Source organism: Lonchura striata, chromosome Z (genome assembly GCF_050655825.1).
Source record: "Lonchura striata isolate lonStrDom1 chromosome Z, ASM5065582v1, whole genome shotgun sequence".
Taxonomy (NCBI): Eukaryota; Metazoa; Chordata; class Aves; order Passeriformes; family Estrildidae; genus Lonchura; species Lonchura striata.
In genome coordinates, this window is record NC_140740.1 from 11,754,273 (window position 1) to 11,777,518 (window position 23,246).

Genomic DNA, 23,246 nt, shown 5'->3' on the forward strand with positions numbered 1-23,246 from the left:
CACCCATGTCCAACACTGTCAGCTTTGACAGTTTTTGGACTGTGTTTGAGGAGTCAAATCTTTTTGACTATTGAAGGGCTTTGGTGCCCAGACTTCTTGTTAGGAGCAAGGGATTAAGAGTGTGAGCCACAGAGTTTTTGGACCAGGTGTTCTGTGTAACTGCTGAGAAGGGTTTCTTTCTTTCTGTTTCTGTTTCAAGGGGAGTGTTATTGTTGCCCCTGAGTGTTCAGGAGAGGAGCCTGTGGACAGAGCTGCAGCAGAGGGAGCTTTGCCTGGCACCCAGAGCTGCTGGAACAATTCCCACAAGCCTGGTGAGGACAGAGCCCCTGAAGGAGTCAGAAGGAGGGTAATCTTCGAAATGGGCTGATGTTTCAGAAACTTTGTTTATTTAAAATCCTCCTCTATAATCCATTCTAGAAAACTCAACAACAATCCTACTCCATAATCCTACTCTACAATGCTATTCTACAACTCTTCAACAACCCTACTCTACAATGCTATTCTACGAAACTCTTCAACAACTATACTTTACAATGCCACTCCACAACCCTCCTCTACAATCCTATTCTACAAAACTCAACATTCCTACTCCACAATCATACTCTACAATCGTAATCTACAAAACTCTTCAACAATCCTACTCTACAAGCTGTCTCTACAATTCTATTCAACAGAACTCTTAAATAATCCTATGTTACAATGCTACTCCACAATTCTCCCATACAATCCTATTCTACAAAACTCAATATTCCTACTCCACAATCCTACTCTTCAATCCTATTCTACAAAACTCTTCAACAACCCTACTCTACAATACTATTCTACAAAACTCTTCAACAATCCTACTTTACAATGCTACTCCACAGTCCGCACATACAATCATATTATACAAAACTCTTTAGCAATCCTACTCTACAATCCTACTCTACAATACTATTCTACAAAACTCTTCAACAATCCTACTTTACAATGCTACTCCACAATCTGCCCATACAATCATATTCTACAAAACTCAAAATTCCTACTCCACAATCCTACTCTACAATCCTATTCTACAAAACTTTTCAACAACCCTACTCTACAATACTATTCTACAAAACTCTTCAACAATCCTACTTTACAATGCTACTCCACAGTCCGCACATACAATCATATTATACAAAACTCTTTAACAATCCTACTCTAAAATCCTACTCTACAATACTATTCTACAAAACTCTTCAACAATTCTACTCTACAATACTACTCCAGAATCCTATTCTACAAAACTCTTTAACACCCCTACACCACAATCCTCTACAATCCTATTCTACAAGACTCTTCTACAATCCTATTCTACAATCCTACTCAAAACTGGTTGTGGAGATGACACCTTGTCTTGGTTATACATTCTTCCCTCCTGCATCCTCTTCAGGACAGTGATGAGTGGTGCCAGGATGGACACTGGCTTGGCTGATGTTACAAATGGATGCTGGCCAAAGGGAAAAAAAAAAAAAACAACAAACAAAGAACAGTGAACCATCTCCTTCCAAGTTTAGTGCTTCAAATACTCAATCACGATTCCTCTGGTTCCTAGAAAGACCTGAAAAGTAAAACAATGGGACCATCAGCTGCTCAATTCTCATGTGCAGGATCTTGCCATCACAGGCAAACCCGGCCCAGAATCCCACTCATCCATTTATTCTGGTTTCTCCATCTCGCTTGGATTTTTGCCCTGCCAGTGCTCTAGAAATGGTGCTTTCTGTCCCTGGAGTTTCTTCCTTTCAAGAAGCTCCAATGACTCCCATAGGTCCCTGTCTTGTGCTAGTTTCCACAGGCACACAGAGCAGTGTCTGCCTTTCCATGCCCTGCCCCTCCTGTGCTGCATGGCACCTTCCTTCCCAGCAGGGCCAGCCGAGTGGCGCTGGGTCCTGCAGTTCCCTCTCTGCCACACAACCTGGCAGTCAGCTGGGCCAGTTCCCCTCTGCCTGAGCGTGCCAGGCAGCAGATGGGGCTGGGACAAGTCCCTCTCAGCTCTCCCTGTTTGTGTGCCAGAAACCTCTAAGGGTGGGGTGGGGGGCACAAACCAGGACCCCTCAGAGGCTCACAGTGAGTCCCCCACAGCCCCTCCTGCCCACAGCCAAATCTCTCCAGAGTGCTCTGCCAGGACTGGCAGCCGTGGCTTCCTCCACCACCATTTGATGTCTCTCTACAATGCTCTACGTCAATTCTTTTGCTGTTAGGTAAAACAGGACATTACAGAGCCCTGCCAGCCCAGCCCGGTCTAGCACTCCTCAGCATTTTTATTTGAAGAGCACCAAGAGTGGAGGTGAGGAGGAAGGGGGCTCATCTGAGGCCTCGGACCTTGGTGGAGGAGGAGCCCATCCCTCGCACACTGTTTCACCTCAGCCCCTTGGCATTTTACCTGCAGCAGCTCGTTGGCAGACCAGCGCCGCTCCTCGTCTCTCTGCAGGCAGCAGCTCAGGAAGTCACGCAGCCAAGCCGAGAGGAGCTTGGGCTGCTGCAGCTGTGGCGTCCCTGCTGTGGCTATCAGGAATTTAGTCTGGAGAAACAGGAAACACAAGGCTCCACCTGCTTCTTTCCCATCTGTAACTGCCCTCCCAGAACCCATTGTTTAACCTCTCTTCTTCAGTGGCAGTTTCTGCCCTGGCAGAGACCCAGAGATGACTTTCCTTTACCAATAAAAAACCAAACTCTGATGCAGCCACAGCTTTTCCATCATCCCGCAGATCTTGCCTTGGCAGCCAATTTCATTGATTGACCTAGTTAGTTGGAAACTACATCAGCAAAAGCACATCTGCTTCTCTGAGGATTCACACCAGTTTGGCAGCCTTTTTGGAAGGGCGACTTTGTAATACTAACTAATTCCAAGGATTAGGACATGAAAGGCATCTCTGCAGTGCTTGTGGGTCCCTTCAGCCTGGTTGCCATACAACAAGATTCATCAGGTTTTTTGTCTGTTATTGAAAACAATGGTAATTGAACAAAAAGAAAGGAAATCCATCAGTTAATCCCCAGGTAAGGAAACAAATATTTATAATCTCATATTCAACACAGACACATTAAGGTGCATGCACAAATGTATGGGGATGAAAATGCCTGCTTGGACACACAGGAGCCACCTGCAGCTCTGTCTGTCAGCAGTCTGAAAATTTCAGCTTCCCTTATGGAGCAACAGAAAAACTTTTCCTGCTCCAAAGATGGAGAGGTGCCATCCCTGTGGACACCCTCTGCTCATTTAGCTACACAAGTCAATGCATGAATGGAAGGCCCATCCCAGAAAATGCCAGGAAACAAACAGGAGGTTTTTGCAGGCTCTCCCTCTCACCAGGCCCTGGCTTGGTGATGTGGAGAAGATGGCTTGGGTTATGAGAGAAACAGTCACTAAGTGTTTCAGCAACACTGCACAAGAAGCAGAAGAGACTCTGTGGCCCTTGCAGCCTCATGTCCATGTTCCAGGCATGTTTCTCAGTGGGCAGAAACTGCACAGGGGATGCAGTTCCTCACTAAAACCACTCTTTTAGAAACTCTGTTAGGTTTGGCTTTCTTTCCTTCATTTCTGGAAGGACAGCACCAATTCTAAGATGCTTGTGTCCTTTTATTGTGTCCATCTACACAGACCAAAGAACTGGAACCACTTACAACCCAAAGGAAAGTGTTGCCTGAGCACGGGGTTTATTTGCATGTGGTATAGCTTGAGTTCCACACTGATGCAACCACAACTACAGCAGATGCTGATGTGTTGCAGGGACATTTTAAGGACGGGACCTTGGTGGCAGTAGTTCCAGCAGATGGCAATGGGATTTTGTCCAATGGCATGCAGAACACAGGGCAGGTGAGAAAGACAAGCGGGATCAGTGAGTATTTGCTCCTTACCGTGGCAGGACTTCGGCTCCAGTAGGGAACTTTCCGTTCTATCATTTCGATTCCCACAATTCCAAAAGACCATATGTCCACTTTGGGGCCATATGGTTGACCCATCACCACTTCAGGCGCCATCCACCAAGGAGTCCCGGCTACTGAGGACGGTCTATTCTTCTCAGGGCTGAGATCAACAGAGATGCCAAAATCAGCTGAGGGGAAAGCAAAATACTGCTTTTATTTGAATTCTGTGCAATTAGGAAACCAAGCAAAAGAATTGCCCAGTAGAACTTTGAGAATGTGCTGTTGAATCTCCTGGACAACTGTCCCTGCTCTGTTTCCTCAGGATTTTAGCCAAATCCCCACATTTTGTACACTGCCTTCAGCAGTGGCTTTTGTTCTATGGAAGCTTTAGACTTGTTGCTCCCTCCCTCTGCAATGGACACACACAGAGCAACACCCCTTTTGACTGCTTGTTCCTTGTCATACCTCTGTGCACCTTGCAACCATGTCATCAGCTCAGAGCGGGGGGTCCCCGCACTGCCACCAGCACCATTCCTGGGGAGCTGGCAGCCACTCAAAGCAGCCCCTCACCCCACATCCCTGAACGCTGCACCTGACCAGGAATATACTGACCCAGCTTGACAGAGCCATCGGTTCTGAGAAGGATGTTGTCGCTCTTCACATCTCTGTAGATCACTTGGTTTGAGTGAAGAAAATCCAATCCTTGCAGGCACTGAGAGAGTAAACAGAACCAGGAGGGCAAAACCCAGGGATTTCATCACACCAGAAAAGAAACAGAGACTCTAAAAGGTTCCCATTCCCCAGGAGAATGGCGAGTAATGGCAGAACACAGTGCCATTGAGAGGAAGAGCTGCTGCTCCAACACTTGCAGAGCAGGACCTTTCTAAGGAAAGGCATGTCAGCTTTTGAAAGAGCAACAGCACCTGCTGTTGTAGACTCTCCCCTGCAAACCAGCCAGGATGACTGCTGCTGCAGTGGATGTGCTCAGAAGCAAAGAGCATTTTGGCTGCACTAGTACCCTTTTTAGCTGAGGACTGAGAGAAATGAGTCTCTCTTTTTTCCTTTGCTGTTCATTTCAAATCCTGCTACCAGCACCTTGCTTCTACAAGTGAGGAATGCAGTGAAGACAGGCAAAAGTTTAGGGAGGCAAGATGGAGAACAGCAGATACAAGAGGCAGAGTGAGAATACAACAGCAGGAGATAAGAGTACAAGAACTGAGTAGAGTGAGTGCAGGGGCACTCCAGGCATTTCACTGGAGATGCTTTTACGTGCCCATAGCATAGCAGCAACGCAGAAGCAAAGTTTGGCACATGAAACCTCTCCTGTTCTGAGCCCCTGTTTCCCAGATAATCCTGCCCAAACCCTTGGAAGCACAGGTGGGCTTGCTGACCTCCCGACTGATGACTGCTATCTCGATTTCAGTCAGGAAGGTCTTCCTGATGACATCGCTCAGAGCGCCTCCATCCATGTACTCCATGACCAGCCAGAGTTCCTCACCCAGAAGGTGGCTGAAGGAAAGAAACAAGGGCGTGAAGATAAACATGTATGGCTAGGTTGATTTTTTGCTTCCGGGCTTCTTGTTTCCAAGGCCCTTTGTGACAAGGACAGAATAAAAGGAATTTACATTCCCTCTTGGCTGTGCTTTGTTTGCAATCTGTACAGTCTCAGGGAGAAAGGAACAGCTGTGAAAAAGGAGATGTCTTAGATGGCCAGCAAGTGAAAAGTGTGGTTTAGTAAGAGCCCAGATCAAAAGCCTGTCACGCGTGGTGTTTCTGGAAATAAGCACCTAGTCTTCCTGGCATGCATAGCAACAGAAAAGTGGGGCAACAATCCAAAGGAAATCCACTTTAGGATGGTTCATCATTCAGCATTGAAGAAACTTTAAAAATCAATCCAAAAAAATGTGGAGGCAGTGAACTTAAAAGGTATTAACATATAAAATACAGCTGATCCAGGTTTTGAATAATTTTCAAACTACGTGTGCCAGGGAAGACTCTTGCAGACAAGATGCACTCTCTTCTCATCCATTGCAGATGAGTAGAGAAATATTAATACATTATAATTAACAGCTCTACTTTCTAGAAGTGTCCAAAGTAGATTTTTAACCTCTCATGTTTGCAGTATGTACATGCATATTCACAGGATAAGACCATGGCCACTCACCTGTCTAAATAATTCACAACACTGGGACTCCTCTGCTTCTTCATGATTGTGATTTCATTAACGGTTAGTTGCTTCCTCTGCCGTCCCTTAAGGCTTATTTTCTTTATGGCCACCTAAAATGACACTGAAAATCAGTAACTTGAGAAGCTGGTGGCATGAGACCACAAAGCACATGGAGCAAGTGATTTTGCAATGACACAGTCGAGCTGTGCCAAACTGCCTTGTGATTAGGCATTGCAGTAATTAGGAAGTGACATTGCAATAGCCCATTTCTCCACTCCCTTGGGGGCTAGTTACAGGACATGTGGCCACTGAGGTTTTGCCCTGAACACTTGGTGACACTGGTGTCTCAACTATCACCCACAAACCTCTGAGCCCACTCCCTGCTGCTTTGTATGGGATTCAGAAGAAGTAATCCATGCCTTAATACTCTGTGGCTACATCTTGGGCTATGGGCAGGGCTTCGAGTTTCTAGGGATGCCTTGCAGATCTCTCCCTATGTGCAGTTCCCAAGTGCAGCACTGCAGGTGGCTAAAGAACTACCAGTAACTTTCAGATGTATTTGCTGGCAACCAGAAGTGAGAATTCAGGACTCTGAAGCTGTAGCCCCAAAGAGCAGTGAGATGCTCTAAGGCACCACCTTTGTTTTAGCAATTGAGAGCGAGTGAGCACATCCTTCTCTGAAATGAACTGCTGCCCTGCGTGACTTCCTTCTGGCAGCTGAAAAGGACAAAGACTGTCCCCAATGTATTTTGCAGGCTGGTACCAGTCTGTGTTTCTTGTGCCTCTTCAGCACAGCTCAACCCAAAGCTCCGGCCACAGCTGCTCGCACCAGAGGGGAAAGGCCTTGAGTGCAGCAGAGTCTGTGGGGGATGTTGGCATTTACCTCTCCTCCTGTGGCTTGGTTGAGTGCTCTAACCACAGATCCAAAATGCCTAGAAACAAAACAGAAGCAGAGAAAGGAGAAGCTGTTTATTTCTTAGAGTGAAAGCTGGCCCACACAGGAGATCTCTGCTGTAAATGCCTAAAACCTGCAGGATGCAGGAGGGCTCTGCCAGAAGGCAGATGATGCATTTTCCTCTCAAGTGCATGGGCAGTGCCTGGGCTGGTTGCAGAAGCGCTGGGGTTTACTACCTCAGCTCTTAAAGGAATTGATTCTTTCATCTTGTGTTTCAGTTTCTAAACAGAGTGGTTCCTATCCTGACCATGGAGTATTTCCTTCCACAGACCATGTGAAAGAAATATTCCTGGGAACTGTTATCTCACAGCTTTGAGAGGGGCTAGGTTGCCCTTTCAGGCAAGCAAGATTCTTCTTTATTCATTAGTGTGGCAGTGTGGTTTTGAGACATACAAAAATACTGAAGAAATTAACACAGAGCTGTCCCACACTTGAGAGACAAGGAGATCTTCCAGGTCCTGCTCCTTGATGTATGCAGACTTTGGCAGCATGGAGATGTCTCTGACAATGCCTTCTGAGCACACTCACAAGTTCTGAGCAGCACTGAAGAGATGGGACAATCTCCAGTGTCTGAACATGTTTGCAGCTGACCTGACTTCACACTGGATAGATATTCCAGTGGAACTCCTGATATACCAGTGATATACCAGAAGAACCCCTGGCCCATGGTTGTGTAGAATTAAGTGTGGCTGGACTCACCCCTTGCCAATATATTCCATTTCAGTGTATTTCATCTTGGGATTTTCCACGTTCACCATTTTCCCTGAGGGAAACAAAATGCAAGATGCTCACTTTAAAGCAGAGATCCCAGCTTCCAGGAGATACAAAAGGCAGCCCCAGTGTCTGGAGGCAGTCAGCTAGTTGCAACAACAGCTACAACATCAACAGGACAGGCAGCCCTGCAGTGCAGATGGCTGGCACAGAGACTGATTGTGTAGAGCCCTTGGACGAGTTCTCTTGACAGGAAACAAAGCACAGGGAGATGCATTCCCAGGAGAGGAGCACATCTTCTCCAGCTTTCAGCCAAAACATTGCCCAAACAATGCCTTTCCAACTGTAATCCAGAGCAGCTCATGCTATAACCAATGTCGACAGTGCTTTCAGCATCGGGACCCTCACCCTTCATGAGCAGGCTGAGCTCACAGACACCCATCTTGGGGCTAAGGAAGGTTCCAGCCCTGTCCCACCAGCCCTCAGGGACAGGGCAGTGACCACAACAAATGAGTGCCTTTACCTCCTGGCTTTCTGGGTCCACACTGGAATAAAGTTGAAAATTTCTTTTTAACCAGGCTAAACACGCCCTTATAGCTTCATCCTTTTCCTGATGGCTATCAAATGCTAGCTTTACATTGTTTGCTCTCAGAACTGCGTTCCTGATTCCTTTTATGTTCAAAGATCTATACTCTCTCATACTTTTCCTCCCTGCTTCATTATTTGGGTCCCAATCCGCTGGTGTTAGGGGCATTTTAACCTCCCCTGGGGGAACATCTGCAGGGTTGCCCGTTCTATTTTCTTTCTCCCACACTTTTATTCCTGCAATTTGTATTAGCTGCATCTCCTCAGGAGAAAATAAAATCCCAATTATTGCATTTAATTCTTCACAGGTATAGATATTAGGGCCTAGAATTGATCTAGCTGGTCTGCAATTCCAAGGGGATCCTCTACCAAGGTCTTTATTTCTTTCTTAAAATTTCTGACCTCTGAAGCTGTCAATGGGGCATTCACAAATCCTATTCCCTCATTGGCTCCTCCCATGGGAACTTCCCTTAGGGGAACACAGACTTTCTGCCCTTTTGGCTCCTGAGCAACACACTTTCATTTTAAACCGAGTTCTAATGGTGGGCTATTGGACTAGGGGTTTCAGCTTTACCACAATTACAACCTTGAACTCTATTTCCTTGCACACTATTCTGCCAATCACTATTCACTACTGATCCCTCTCTCCCTTCAATCTTTGTTTCATTTATGTGTCTTGGAGGTGTTAAGACAACACTGTGTAAAGGAGGTTGATTAGCACTGGATCTGAGGAGGTTTGGAGGGTGTGACGAAACATTAATCCTGGAGTCAGGGGTTATAGCCACCTGACTTGGGGTTGTTAATGTACTTCCTATTGATGGTGTGGAGAGAATATGGGGAGGAGTCTGAGAGGCTGAAGGGGTAGGTTGGACAGGAGGAGGTATTGAAGGAGCAGGTTGGACGGGAGGAGGTATTGAAAGAGCAGGTTGGACGGGAGGAGGTATTGGAGGAACAGGAGGTGAAGAGGGTGGAAGATAATCCAAAGGATCCCACTTTCTTGTGGGTTCTTCCCTTGCGTCTTTAACGCCCTTAACGTCCTTTGACACTTTGTACACTTTAGCTTTTTCCTCCAGGCTATTACTTTCTAACCAGCAACTTGCATACTTATTTTCTTCCTCACTCACACTCTCCCTCCAATTCACACATTTGTTTGAAGCTAAACACAGCCACCTGTCCTTTGAACCATACCAAGGCCAGTAAACTGATCCTTCTTGGAGAGCTTCTTTTGGCCATATTTCCATGCAATATTGTATCATCTTTATTTTATCTAATCCTTTAAACTATATATTTGAAATAAAACAATTAGAATATATATTTTTTTTATTTATAAACAATCAAATTATAATTAATGAATTGAAACAAAACAATTAAAAAAATAGTCAGAAAAAAACAATTAAAATAAAATTTTTGGAATACTTTTTACTTTTATTTTTTTAAATATATGAACAATTGAATAAAATAATTAATCAATTTAAATAAAACAATTGAAATAAACCATTCAGAATAAAACAAATAAAATAAAACAACTGGAATTGAAATAGCAACTTTAACCTAGTTTAGATTTAAATGAGAATAGTTAAAAATCAGATAATTGAAATAGGATAAAATAATTAGTAGAATAGAAACTGAATAATTGAATTAGAATAACTGAAGTCACAACTGTCAAATTTAAATAAAATAATTAAATGGAATTATTGGAATTAAATAATTAAGATGGACAAATTTTGTCTAGTAAAACAATTGAATAAAAGAACTCATAAACGGAAAGAAAACAATTAAAATGTAAAATCAAAATAAAACTATACTATTAAAGTACAAAATGAATCTAACAGAAACAACGAAATAAAACAATGTGAATAGATTACAATAAAAAGATCAATCTAAATATTACTAGTAATGATCCAAAATACCAAATTACAATTCTCATAATTGAAATGAACACAATGAACAAAAGTAATGGAATAATCCAATAAAACAATCTATAGAAACAAAAAGAATAAAAGAACTCACTATAACTGACCACAAGATTCCAATCACAAGTAAGTCACACATAGAAATAGATTATGTTTCTTATAGCTTGGTGATCAGGATCACAAACTTGAGCACAACTAACAAGAAGGCCCCCAAGCCCTCTGTCCACCTTAGGCCCCCTCGGCCGCCTCCTTCTGCATCAATCAATGCCTGCCTGTCACCACTGCCCCTTCCAGGAGGGCCCAGCCCCGCCACAAAGTGGCTCCTCTGAGCCACCACTGCCTCGCCCCCAAATGGCACCTCGGAGCCCGCAGCACCACTCACTCCAAAATGAAGACTGAACTTTCTACTTATGCCAAAAATTGGAAATTTGTACCAATTAAATGCGTTCAAGTAGTCTTGAACTCAAACATAAAAATTTAGCAACTTATAATTTTTAATGCTTCTACCTTCAAACTAACAGTACACTAAACAGAAATACTCTCTCTCTAACTAAATGCTTTTAAGTTCATTCTCCCTGTCCGGTAAGTGGTCTGGGGACTCTTGGCTACCACCTCTCCCCAGAACCTCACTATACCGGTGCTCCGACCTTCTACACACACACAATGAACTCAGTGGGAAACAGTTAAACAATAACCATTTGTATCCCCAAATAATCAGAACCTAGAAAGCAATTATACCAACAATTAGGTGTACTAGGTAGTCCTGGACTCAAAAGTAAAAACTATGTAACTGAAGTACCATGCCAAAGGAAACAATAAATTCCCTATGGGAGGCAGGTTCTACTCTCCCTGACCCTGGCTCGCCGCGCTGGGACGAGATCCCAGCTCCGTCTCCAGCTCCCGATGAGCTGAACGGCCGCCCCGAGCCGGCCACTCTCACCTCGAGTCACCAGGCCAGGAGGATCCCCCTAACTCCCCTCGCCAGCCGAAACCAGGTGCGTCCACCTGCCCAGCCCACCCCGCGCAGGACCAGGTGCGTTCCCCGCCCCGAGCGCCCGGCCCTGCCGAGAATTGGGGTCCTACCCCCCTCAGCCGGGACTCCGATCCCCCCCACCAAAAAGGAGGACACTCCTCTCAACGGTGGCTCCCTGTCGTCGGTCTCCAGGTAGGAGTATTTACTACCACCGACGCTGAGGTCCTCCTTCCACGTAGGAAGGACCTTTCCAGGCACTGGGTTTCTGGGAACCCACGGGAGTCACCTTTAATGCCTTTGGACGGTCTTCCCAGACCCACCCCTGGGAAGCTCTGGGCACTCAGCCCTCCGTGGCCCTGTTAGGGGTATCCCCTCACTCCGAGGCGTTCCCTGGGTGCTCTTGGGACCGAATCCCTCAATCCAGCCCAGCCCGGTGGTCTTGGGGATGGCTGAGCCCCGAGGGTACCACACTCAGTCCTCTGCCCTCTCGCTTCCTTCCACTATCGCTCCGGGGGTCTGGCCTGCCGGCCCCGTCTCACTCACACACACTCCCTCCATTCGGGCCATACCCTTCCGTACCCTCCGTCCCCCTCGCACACTCACCCAAGTGCCGCTCACCCAAGTGCTGCGAGGACCTCTCCTGCTGCCTGGAAGGCGATTCTAAGTTGTTGAGGCTTCCAGCCGTTCCTCGGGATCAAGCCAGCAGCCCCTCTGTGCATCCGACCTAGTCCTCAGTAATCCGGGCAGCTGAAATCAGCTGGGTGCACCTCCCAAATCCAAGTCCTACACCGGACCCGCCTCTGGGTGTGGCTTTCCCGGGCGAGGCCCCAGTTGTTATGGACAGGCTTAAAACTTTGACAAAAAAAGAAGGCCATTTAATTAAAAAAAAGTAAGCCTGTTTGTTGCAGACAGAACAACTGGAAGCCAAAGCTTCCAGCTAGTCCAGAGACTGTTTCAACTACTTAGTAACTGTATTCCTAGGAGCATTTCCAAGCACACCTGCTCCCATGAAAGACCCGGGCGTCACACCCCCCAGGCCTTTTAAAGTCTCTCTCCTCTCCTGATTGGCCGCTCAGGATCCGTGCTGTGATAGGTCTCTTTTCCTGTTGCTGATTGGCCCATAAGTTGGTGCAGTCTTGGCCAATCATTTTGAGATTCTCGCCTCCTATTGGTTGGCCTCTCCTCCAGTCCTGATCCGAGCTGTGGCCGTGTTCCACGGTGCAATACTTCTGGAAGCTTCTCTGCCCCCCTCCACAAAGATTGGCATCTCCTCCCTGGGTCCAGTCCCCTTTTAGCTATACACAGCAGTATTGAGTTTTAATACAACTAATCACCTTGCTTTGCGCCCACAACACCCAACCCTGCACCTCGCCCTGTTAACTACAGATCCAATTATAACTTGTTACTTGTATCAACAACATCCCTTTTATACATACCTTGTTAACAACATTCCCCAAAAGTTTAAACTTTATTTTTTTTGTTCATAACACCAGGGACAGCACCTTTCTCCTTAGGCCCTGCTCTGCTCCGGAAGGTGAACAGAGCAGAAGGAGCAGAATCAGTATTCACTTTTCCTTCTAGCCACTCTGCCACGGGACCTGTGTTCAGAAGGAAGGGCTGTGGCTCCTGAGAGCAGCAGGGAACCCATCTCAGCCCTGCCAGGTTCAGGGCTGCTCCTCCGCCCCTGGTCCCGTTGGGTGCTCTGGGCTGTGGGGAGAATGGTGGGAATTGATCCAGGGCTCTGGAGAGCACAAGGATATGTTCAGCTCCTGCTCTGCATGAGGAAGCTCATTTCTTACAAAAGTTTCTCTGTTATTACAATTCATCCTTTTGGGTATTTGACAACATGCTGGGTGTTGAAGAATGGGTAGGGATGACTTTTCCATTTTTTGAAAAATCCAAAAGGAGATTTAATACTTTATATAAAAATGCAAAGACACTAAAGCAATTCCAAATATACATTTAATAGACGAATATTTAAGCACCTTGTATTTATCTGAAAGCACCGATTATGAGAAATGAACAATGCAAATATGCTGTCTTTCTGGTCTGGCCTTCAAAGCTCAAAAAGCCCCACTTCTCCTATGCCTACAGACCAATGATGAAATGAACTGAAAATGTGCTTTTCCTTATGCTGACAGCTATGCACCACAACTGAAACCAATGCTTTAACTCTTCAGTTACTTTTTGCTAATCAGTGCTTCCCTAGATCAATACTTTCTAAAAAATTATATATATATATATATATATACACACAGAGAATGCTTTAATTCCTAACCCTATACCAACATTTTTAAAGAAAATTGCCTCAGCCGATAGTGTTGAACCATACTAACATCTGTTTAAACCTATTATAATATCAGCTGAGTGCCATTTCATTACTTAAATTTACTTGACCATAAATCATTTCCTTAAGTGCTCCTTTTAATGAGAATACGTGGCATTGCATGTCACCTAGGAATATAGCTTTTAGAAAGACATTTAGATAATTTAGTAAGACATTTCTACGTACTGTCATTGCATCCACCAAGTAGCTAAAAGTCTACCAAAAAATGAGAAACAAAAAACATCGGTCTAAAATTTATGGCCATCTTGTAATTAAATAATTTTATTTGTGTCTGTTGAAAAATTACCTTTGAGTTTAATTTTGACAACTCAAGTAGTCTTCTTGACAACTCAAGTAGTCTTCATTAAAAACAAAAATCAAAAAGTCACTTTATCAGGCTAATAATAATGTTTTCATTTTTTTTATTAAGACCAAGCCACATAAAAATTAGAGGGTACATTGAACCTTGTCTATTACTACCTCTACCTAAATATGGCAATATTAGGACATCTTGAAATATGACTGAGGAAGCAGATAAATAATACGATAAAGACAAAAATGAAAAACCAAAACTAAGGATTCATGTCCACACAGACAACCAACTTTTAACACACAGAGGACCTCAGTTCAGTTTGGTCATCTGAGTTTTCTGTTTCATGGCACAATGAATTTACTCTCCCACTGTTTACCTGAGATCTGCCTGTGCCTCTTTATTACTTGTGTATAACAGAAGTAATTGTCTTTCCTCTCTTATGTCCACTTTTTAAATCTCTGGACAGTTGCATTTCTCTTCAGTGTAACATAGGATTATACTGCTGTGATTGAAGGAAGCTACAACACAGTTGTACTGCCAACAGCTCAAAGCTGGTAACCAACTGCAGACATTCAAAAACACATTCCTTCAGAAGCCTCCAGATTCTAATTCTAATGAAACCTTACAGCACTAAATGCAGCAGTTTGTTAATATAGCAGTCATTGTCAAAGAACATTGCTTTCTTTGGCTGCGTGCACAACCTGCTACTCTTTCCATCTTCTGAGCAATGAAGTCATAACATTTTCACCACAGCATCCACCAGAGTCTGGCCTGAGAAATTGAATCCCTCTCACCCCAAGCAGGCTGTGCTTCTTTTTCCCTGTACAACACACACCGGCCACAAGAACTACAATCAGTACAGTCCAGCACAGAAGAGCAGACAGGCTATATTTAAATCAATCAAAACTTTATTTATAATTGAATTCAGCAGAAATGAAAGTTTATACAGGAAGAACTATATACATAAAGAAACAAGTCTCTACACTGTCTATTGGCCAAGATCCATCTCAGTCTGTCCTCAGAAGCACTCATAAATAAATGGGAAAATATACTGCTGCATTGAGTTTCACCTCGCAGGTTGGGCATATGTGAGCAACCCCAAGGGCAATAGGGAGGCATCTGCTGCAGAAGACATGGCCACATAGGGTTGCCACAAGCTGTCGTCCGTGCTGCACAATCTGGAGGAAAGAAAACCACAACATGTATTGGGAGGAAAGAATTTGATTTTGCTGCTCAACTGGCACCAGGCTCTATTTAGAGCACCTAGAATTAGGATTATGAGGGACCCACACATCTGCCAGTGCCATCTTGGCAAGGGCTTCTGCCTCTACATTCACCAAGAAGTGACTTGTGGAGCTTCACAGCAAGGGCTGTGCTTCCAGCCAGCTGCCCACAGCATCCCACATCATGCAAGTGACTTGTGCAGCTCCCCCATTCTGGCTTTCACCTCCCACAAAGCAGAAAGGACAACAACAGGTGGATCCTTACCTCTGAGTAAAATTCCATGCAAAGCGGACACCTGATAACAACTCCTTGCTCAGCACTAGAGGAAACAGAACTAGAAAGAACACGCAGCTGTTAATATAACCACGCTTCAGTGGTTATTGATATATAAAATCTCACATATTCATACAACTGCGCTGACTAGCCATGACACATTTCCTTTGAAGAACCCTGCTGTCTTTAAGACTCTGTTTGCTGTGCATTTAATGAGGATTTGGGGTTTCCCCTGCCCTGAGGGAAAGGGTGTCCTGGCTTTCCCTAGGAGAAAGGTGCAGTCAGTCACCCTGCTCTGGGCTTTGAAGTAGCAGCAGTCTCTAGCACAGGCCAGTTTGTGTATGGCAACTTTGACTTCCAGCAGGTCATCAGTAACAGCTTTGTAACTACAGCATCAGCTGTCCTCTGGGAATTATTCACCCCAGAATATTCATTCCAGGACCCAATTTTAAACTGCAGAGTAACACAGTTCTGGCAAGATCTAGCCCTGGGAAGGAGCCTTTGGTCAATTTTAAATGCTGCAGCACTGAGCTATTTCAGCCTTAACTAAACAGAGCAGCTACATTCAGTAACTGAGAAGCTTGAGACTGGAGGGAAAAAGTATTCCTGTTTTATATTAACCAGGGGTTGGGATTTCGTCACCTACAGACTTAACAACCAAAACTTAAGCATCTACAAATTCATTGGTAAAATGCATTATGGTTTAGAATCGTAGAAGCCCTTTAGGTGGCATAGTTAAGGCCTGACACCTGAAAGTTCCATACTCAGGTAGTCTCCTACATTGCCTTTCCAAAAGGCTCAAAGCACACCAGCTTTATTAAAACCTGTGTCTTTCCCCCACCCCAAAAAGACACTTTGAAAACCTTAGATCATAATTCTAATGTTCTTTGTTGTCCCTAGTGACAAAGACACTTGGTTAAAATTAATCAGTCTGATGAACTGTGTCTTTCTTATCCTGATGGAGTGCTCCTACAGCAGGACTTTCCTGTTCCTCTGCAGAATGGGAATTTTACTGCACAGGCACCCAACTTGAACTGCAAGATTTCCATCACAGAAGCAAGCAAATCAGGGCTTGTGACATCCAGCACTGGCCATAAAAGCAGGACCTCCACAACTGCCTGTGTGCAAGTCTACCTTGTGAAGAAGGGATCCAGCTCCAGGAGAAAGGCAACCACCTAGCACCTTTCCAGCAGGGAATTTTTGTTGGAATTCGCCCAGCTGCTGCCTGCTGGCCCCGTGATGCCGAGCCCCAGTAATTACAATGGAAGCATTTCCATACCGAACATCACTACTACAGCTTGTCAGAAAAAGCAAATGCAATACTGAGCTATGGCCTGTGACAAATCCCCATTCCTTGCCATACTCCCACACTCTTCTCTAAGGCTCTACGCAAAGATGTACATCTGCTTTGGGCTGCTTTTTTCTCCCAAAATTCAAATGGTATCATGTGATCATCCTGCAACATGGGAGAAGGAGGGAAATAAGTAGAGTAGGGAAGGCATCAAAGATAAATCAGGCATAGCAGTATTACTAAGTCCTGCACAGAAAAGACAGAAAGGCACAGAATTCTGTGTGTGGTGGGGCATGAGGCATACATACTCTGAACTTTGAGAGTCCTCCTCCTCTGCTCCCTGTTCTGCAGGGCCTGAGTCAGCCACAGGTGCATCATCAGCTCCTGTTCCATTACCAGAGCCATCCACCTGTTCCTGGCTGCTCAGTGTAACATTTCTCCTTTCCTCTCCATGCACTGTAATTTAATTTTCAGAAGTTAGATCTATTATTCTCTCTCTCCCCAGAGCTACCTTTGAAACAAATGATATAAGTAGTCAGCAATGGTTCCTATTTTAAATGGACACTATTCAGCTGGGTTAAAAACAATTTCAAACAACTTTCCCAAATACTAGGACTGGACCCTTCCATACATTGTGACTACTCTGCTACAAAACAACATAAAATATTTGCTCTGTTCAGCCTCCACACAGCTAAAAAAGATGACCCAAGAGATTCTCAAGGAAAGTCCCTGGATACTATAAAATTACTCGGAGCAGTATCCCCTTTAAAAATTGCCATCATCATCCTCCTGAATTAAGATAATTTGAAAATGGAGTTATATGTTATGCAAAATGTAGACTATGTGAAAGATTTCTTAAGGAAGGATGCACTTTGTATTGCTATATTTGATCATTCTATACTTTCAAACCAAATCACCTGGAAGGGAGATTTATTCCATTAAATAGACAGCAACTAACAAACATGCTTCTAAGTGGGGAAGAAAAACAAATTCCTTCTTGGTAGAATTGCCTTGTAAAGGTTCCGGGATTGACATGCTTGAAGGATCTCAGATTTGGGGAAGGGTTAACAAAGCTTGGGGAGAAGGATGCCCACTGAGAGTGGACACAAAAAATGCAGAATTGAGGAGCCAAAAGAACATCTGGCATAACTCCCAAGACCAGGAAGAGACTAAGAAACCCAGCACTCCTGAAAGCAGCTCTGACTGGTAGACAATAATTCCTGCAGGGGGAGATTGCAACCCACAACTCATGGAGCAGCAACTCAAGAAACTCCCCAGCCCAAAAGAAGAGGGAAACTGAGCAATGGACCAAGTGGACTAATTAAAGTGAGAAATAAGCAATCATTACCCAAAAGAAGACAGAATACGAGCTAAGGAGATAACCATGTCACTTGTAATGCTAATTTCTTTGTTTGATAAAATCTATAAATAACAGAAATTATTTTGAGAGTGCGTGTGTCCGATTTGTGAAATACCACTGAGCACCCAGACTGGTGAAACACTGAAATAAATAACCAATGTCTCTCTCAAGTGTAGGATTATTTACCTGTCACACCCCAGTAACAAATCAAATTTTTGTGGACAACATATTGACCAAGTCACAGGGAGAGCCATTTTTAAAGGGCCTGCTCTGTAACAGCAAAAGGGTCAAGAAATGTTTTTTAACTCTCAGAAACCGCAGGCAGAGATGACCTCTGCAACTCCAGGGTCCATGTAACACTAATCAATCACTAATCAATCAAAACTGCAGAAAGTGTTACCAAATTAAAGTTCCTTCTGCGTAAGTATTCTGCTACTTTTATTGCAGGCATTTCCCACTGTGACTGACAGAGGCCACCACACACACATTGCATCCGTTCTCTAAGACACTGGCCAGAGGCTTTAGCCCTGCCCCTTGCTTTTTGCTAAAAGCAGTTTCAATCCCTGCTGCTTGACTTTTTTGGGAAAGTACAACAAAACTAATGATCACATTTTAGATAAAAGTCCATTACCTACTGGAAAACATCAACTCACCTTCAAGAAGCTTGCATTGGTGCACATGGGAAGGGAGAGAAAAGAAGATACAATTAGATTTGGTGAGCCCCCTGGTGCTGCACGCAAACCCCAGCTCAGAAAGCAGTTACAGCAGAAGAGGGGAGCAAGGGTAGGGTATCACCCTCTCAGTTTGCCTAAGAGCATTCAAAGCAGTAGCACAAAGAGCTGCTGCCCTGAAAAGCAAAGAAGTGGGTGCTGCTGATTGTGCTCTCATTGCTGCAACAGGGTACAGGGGCAGCTTAGGAACCCCCTAAACACCCTTCTCCCCTGTTCCTGTTCCCTATTTGGATTTGACCTGGCGCTGGGAGAATTTTCCTCATTCTCCCAAAACTGGCAAATTCTGCTATGATAACCTTAACACTTCACGTTAGATGAACAGCTACTGAAGAAAAGAAGCCACAACAGAAATCTGGAAGTAAAGAATTCCAGTTTGCTGTTCTATTGGCACCAGGCAAAGTGGACTTGGACTATGTGCAGTCTTTCAGGCAATGCTATAAAACTATAAGGAGCACACAGAGCTGCCAGTGCCATCCTGGCAAGGGCTTCTCCCTCTATGGACACCACCAAGAAAGGACTTGGAGGGATGGGCAAGTTGGAGCTTCCCAGCAAGGGCTGTGCTTCCAGCCAGCTGCATGTGGCATCCCACCAAGGACAACTGAGGAGACAGAGTGGCAGCTGAGACAGAGACAGAGCTCCCACTCTGTCTCCTCCCCTCCCACAAAGCAGAAAGGACAAGAACATGTGATAAGATCATCATGCTTACATCTGTAATGTCATCCTGCCATGTCAGAGGACTCTCAAAATGATCTGGCCATTCATCAGAGTTAATAGAACTAGAAGAATATGCAGCTGTCCATTTCACAGTGCAAAGAGAGCTACCAAGACATAAAATTGCAAAAACAGAAATAACCACTCATTCTCATTTAGCAACATCCCAGCCCAGAAACACACCAGTGCAAGAGCTTTTATGTACTGCAAGCATTACAGTGTATTGCAATCCATCATTTAAGAAACATTCAATAATGCCTTCCTGAATGGAGAAGAAAGGTTTCTCTGGGATTTTGCTCTGTTGTTGGGGGTTTTTTCCCATTAGTTCCCTTCCACACAGGCCACTATGTTTCAAATCAGATTCCAACACACAGAATCAAGCAGTTTGGCAAAAAAATCTGTCTACTGAATATCAGAAATTACACTTTGGAGAGACACTTCATCAGTCACATACTCATTGTTATCTCTTGGCTCCTCTTCTTGGTTACTCGCCCATAGCTCCGCTGAATTCTCTGTGTCACTGGAGCCATGTGGCTGCTGCTGGCTCTGCTCCTTGTCCTGCACCTGTGAGTTGACACCCTCCCGCTTTGCAGGACTAGCAAGACCTGCTGGCCATGCACTAGAGGGAACCAGAGAGAACATGCAGCCATTGAACGTGAAGCCAATAATCTCACTGCAGACAGAGTTACCAGCATGTAATACCTACTCTGATTAAACAAAATCCCAGCCCAGCACCACAACTGTTCCCCAAGCCGCTATGTGCTGCAAGCATTTCAACATCTATCAAGCCACACTGTAACAAATATTCAGCCATGACATCACGAAAAGAAAAGAAAGGTTTCAGCTGGATCTTGCTATGTGGTTTTTTGGATTCTTTTGCTTACTTCTCTGCCAGACAGGTCACTACATTCCAGGCCTGAAGTTTCTGCACAGACTTCAGCAGAACCCAGAAGCCTGGAAAAACCTGTTCCCACTATATATCAGAAATTAGATTTTAGAGAGATATTTTACTCTCACATACCCACTATCTCCTGGTTCCTCTTCATCACTACTTGCCAGTGGCTCGGATGAATTCTCTGATGCTCTGGAAAGATGTGGCTGCTGCTGGCTCTGCTGCATGTCCTGAAATGGGGTAGAAATGGAACCACCACTTAGGAACCACCTGAACACTGTACTTCCTGTGTCCCTATTTCAGTTCCCTAATTGGATTTGGGATGGAGCTGTGTCTCTCTTTTTCCCCCAGACTGGCAATTTCAGCTGTGATAGCCTGAACACTACTTATTATATGAACAGCTACTGAAGAGGAAAAAACCCAGTACCCAACCCTGCTCTTGCATTTGGTGCATGTGGAGCTGGGTCATGCAAATTCTGCTGTAAAATTTGAGGCCTTTTCTTTGCAAAGGTTCAGGAACAACCCTGTCAGGATATAACTCCTGTGCTATGTTTGCTGCATGTTTCTGTTTTGCACAGCAGCAGTGGCAACCCAAATTTGAGCAGATACACTGCACTGTGGGCTGGATCCAAGCATATTCTTACCAAATATTAAGGGAAAATGAAAAAATACCAAATGTGACCCTTTTAAAGACTTCTTGGAATAAGAAACCAGATCATTGTGTACCCCAGTCAGCCCCACTTGCATTTTACACCTCAATGACAGAGGTACCTGAAACTGATGTTGCAGCTAAAACACTTCTTCCTTGGGAAGTCAAAGACCTCCTGTGCTTTCCTTTAAATCACAGAAGCAACAACCTTTTAGGTTGCTCACCTGCTCTCTGCAAGCAGTTCTCAGGCATGCTGATATGTTCATGAGTGTGTTTGTGGTTGACTGGGAACTGCTGACTAAACTGTGGCAAATCAGAGCCATCATTCAACCTTTGAGGCCAGGGTACTCAGTAAGATTTCAGAAGACAGACAAGAAAACTAATTTGAATGCAAGATGGAGAGGAGTGTGCCAGTCATCACTTACCACAGGAGACTCATCATCACTGATAGTGATGACTTCAGGCTCAGAAGAGGCACCTGTGAGATCTATGACTTCAGGCTCAGAAGAGGCACCTGTGAGATCTATGACTTCAGGCTCAGAAGAGGCACCTGTGAGATCTATGACTTCTACACCAGCTGAAAAGAGAGAACATTAGAACCATGGTCAGAGATTGCAGAGGAATGCAATGGGTTACCACTGTAGAACAGGCTGTGGCTGGATTCACCGTGCCCTCAAGTTCAGGAATGTGTCCAGCATTTCACTCAAGCTTTGCCCTCAACAGTGCACAGGGAGCAGGGCAGACCCTGTGCAAAACAAGCTGAAGGGCAGCTGAGCTCCTCACAGGTTCTGTTGGATGACAACAGATTACAGGAGGTTCACATCAACAGATGATTCATTTCACACAGGGGAGTGTTTAGCACACAGGAAAAAAACCAAACAAACAAACCACAGCAATTACTAATTTTATGGCACCATGCTGTAGATTGGTTCCTTGAAGGATGGGGCAGAGCTAATGACAGGTTTTCCTCATCTCCGTCAAGCTTGGGAGATCTCAAACTCAGCTTGCCACCCTCCACTGTGGCAGCTGCAGTGACTGCCAGCTCATCAGAACACACGTTCAGGTGTTTGAGCAGCACTTGAGGACCTTTCCTACACAGCTCATCTCCCACTTGCAGCCACTAAGAGCAGCAATAACAAGCAGCAGCAATAATGATCTCAGTCACAAACCAAAACCGTTGTCAGAAGGCTTGCTGTTTAGGGAAGCCATACCAGGAGCTTCCTCAATCCCAAGGTTTCCCTTCCTCCCCAGTAAAGGGCCTAGAAACTGGCAAAAGCACATGGCCAGATGGTCTTCAACCCTCCAGAAGCCGCTTCTGTTCTTACCAGGCTCAAAAGCACTTTCCTCAAGGTCTGTTGGCTCCGTCTGCAAAGTTCCACCTGCGCTGGAGGGCAGCAGCCTGCTCCGTTTCCAAGCTGGTCCGGAATCAACTGCTCCTCCAGGGCGCTTTCGCTGATGCTGACGGGGAACAAAGCCTCAGCATTTTCTCTGCCACTAATAGTAACATGGCCCTTGGGTTTTGCAACACCAATGACAGCACACAAGGATACAGAAAGCACTCCTGCAAAGGCTGGAATACACACCAAATGCTGCTGTGGGCCATTCCCACCCGAGCACATCACATCTGGGAAAAGACAGCACCCCTGATCTCTGACAAGCCGCCTCCCCGAGAAAGAGCCTGTCCCAATGGCTGAAAATGAGGAGACCAGCTCCCAATTCCAGCAGGTTGCTGCTCACACCGTAAGCATTTCTGCACTACTGCTAACAAGCACAGACATTCAAAACCTTCCCAATTCCAGAACATCAAGCTACATGAAGTTTTCAAAGGTTTCTGTTCCTCTGCATTTGCTACAAACTCTTGAAATGCTTTCTAGACGTACCCTGGAAAACGTTTCAAGAATCAGATTTGCATTGAGTTGCAAAGTACTTACTGAGCTCATGGTGTTTCGTGATCAAAAACAACCACCAAAATAAGTGGGACAAACTGCAAAAAAGGAATGTCAGGGATGTGATCAATCCCTTTGGTTCCTTTAGGCAGCCCACTGCAGGTTTTTTGGCGTGACAGAAAACTGCTCTTCCAAACCTATCAGAAAAGTAGAGGTGAGATTATCCATTTGGATTGCCAGTTTTCTTAAACACTCCCATGCCCTAAGACTCCCATTCCCAAGTCTCCAGTTCCTGTCCAAAGCAAGAGGCGAAGTCCATGACTCTGGTACTTGAGCCCACCCGCAGCCCATCCTGCAGCCCAGCCCAGCCCCTCAGCATCAGAAGCCTTTCCAGGAATCTT

General features: G+C 44.9%; 1 protein-coding gene and 1 long non-coding RNA gene across 2 annotated transcripts; both read right to left on the bottom strand.

Annotated features, from left to right (window-relative positions):
* Nucleotides 1-14,509: 14,509 nt before the first annotated feature.
* Nucleotides 14,510-18,926, bottom strand: LOC146763638 (uncharacterized). The gene is made up of 3 exons (XR_014951422.1): nt 16,925-18,926; nt 15,317-15,386; nt 14,510-15,006 (listed from the first exon to the last, which is right to left on the bottom strand). It is a non-coding gene; the product is annotated as an uncharacterized LOC146763638 (long non-coding RNA).
* Nucleotides 18,927-19,017: 91 nt separating this feature from the next.
* On the bottom strand, nt 19,018-21,429 carry LOC146763639 (uncharacterized). The gene is made up of 5 exons (XM_085567966.1): nt 21,184-21,429; nt 20,440-20,540; nt 19,873-20,037; nt 19,297-19,525; nt 19,018-19,029 (listed from the first exon to the last, which is right to left on the bottom strand). The coding sequence occupies exons 1-5, from the start codon at nt 21,283-21,285 to the stop codon at nt 19,018-19,020; spliced, it is 609 nt and encodes a 202-aa protein (XP_085424092.1). The 5' UTR covers nt 21,286-21,429.
* Between the last annotated feature and the right edge of the window lie 1,817 nt (nt 21,430-23,246).

Bases quoted from the DNA above. Each gene is read 5' to 3' on its own strand.
- LOC146763639 (XM_085567966.1), bottom strand. From the start codon at position 21,285: ATGATGGCTCTGATTTGCCACAGTTTAGTCAGCAGTTCCCAGTCAACC. The intron at 20,038-20,439 runs GTATGTGAGAGT...GGTTCCCTCTAG, and splicing joins GAGGAACCAGGAGATAGTGG to TGCATGGCCAGCAGGTCTTG. The intron at 19,526-19,872 runs GTATGTGACTGA...ATGTCTTGGTAG, and splicing joins GAGCCAAGAGATAACAATGA to CTCTCTTTGCACTGTGAAAT.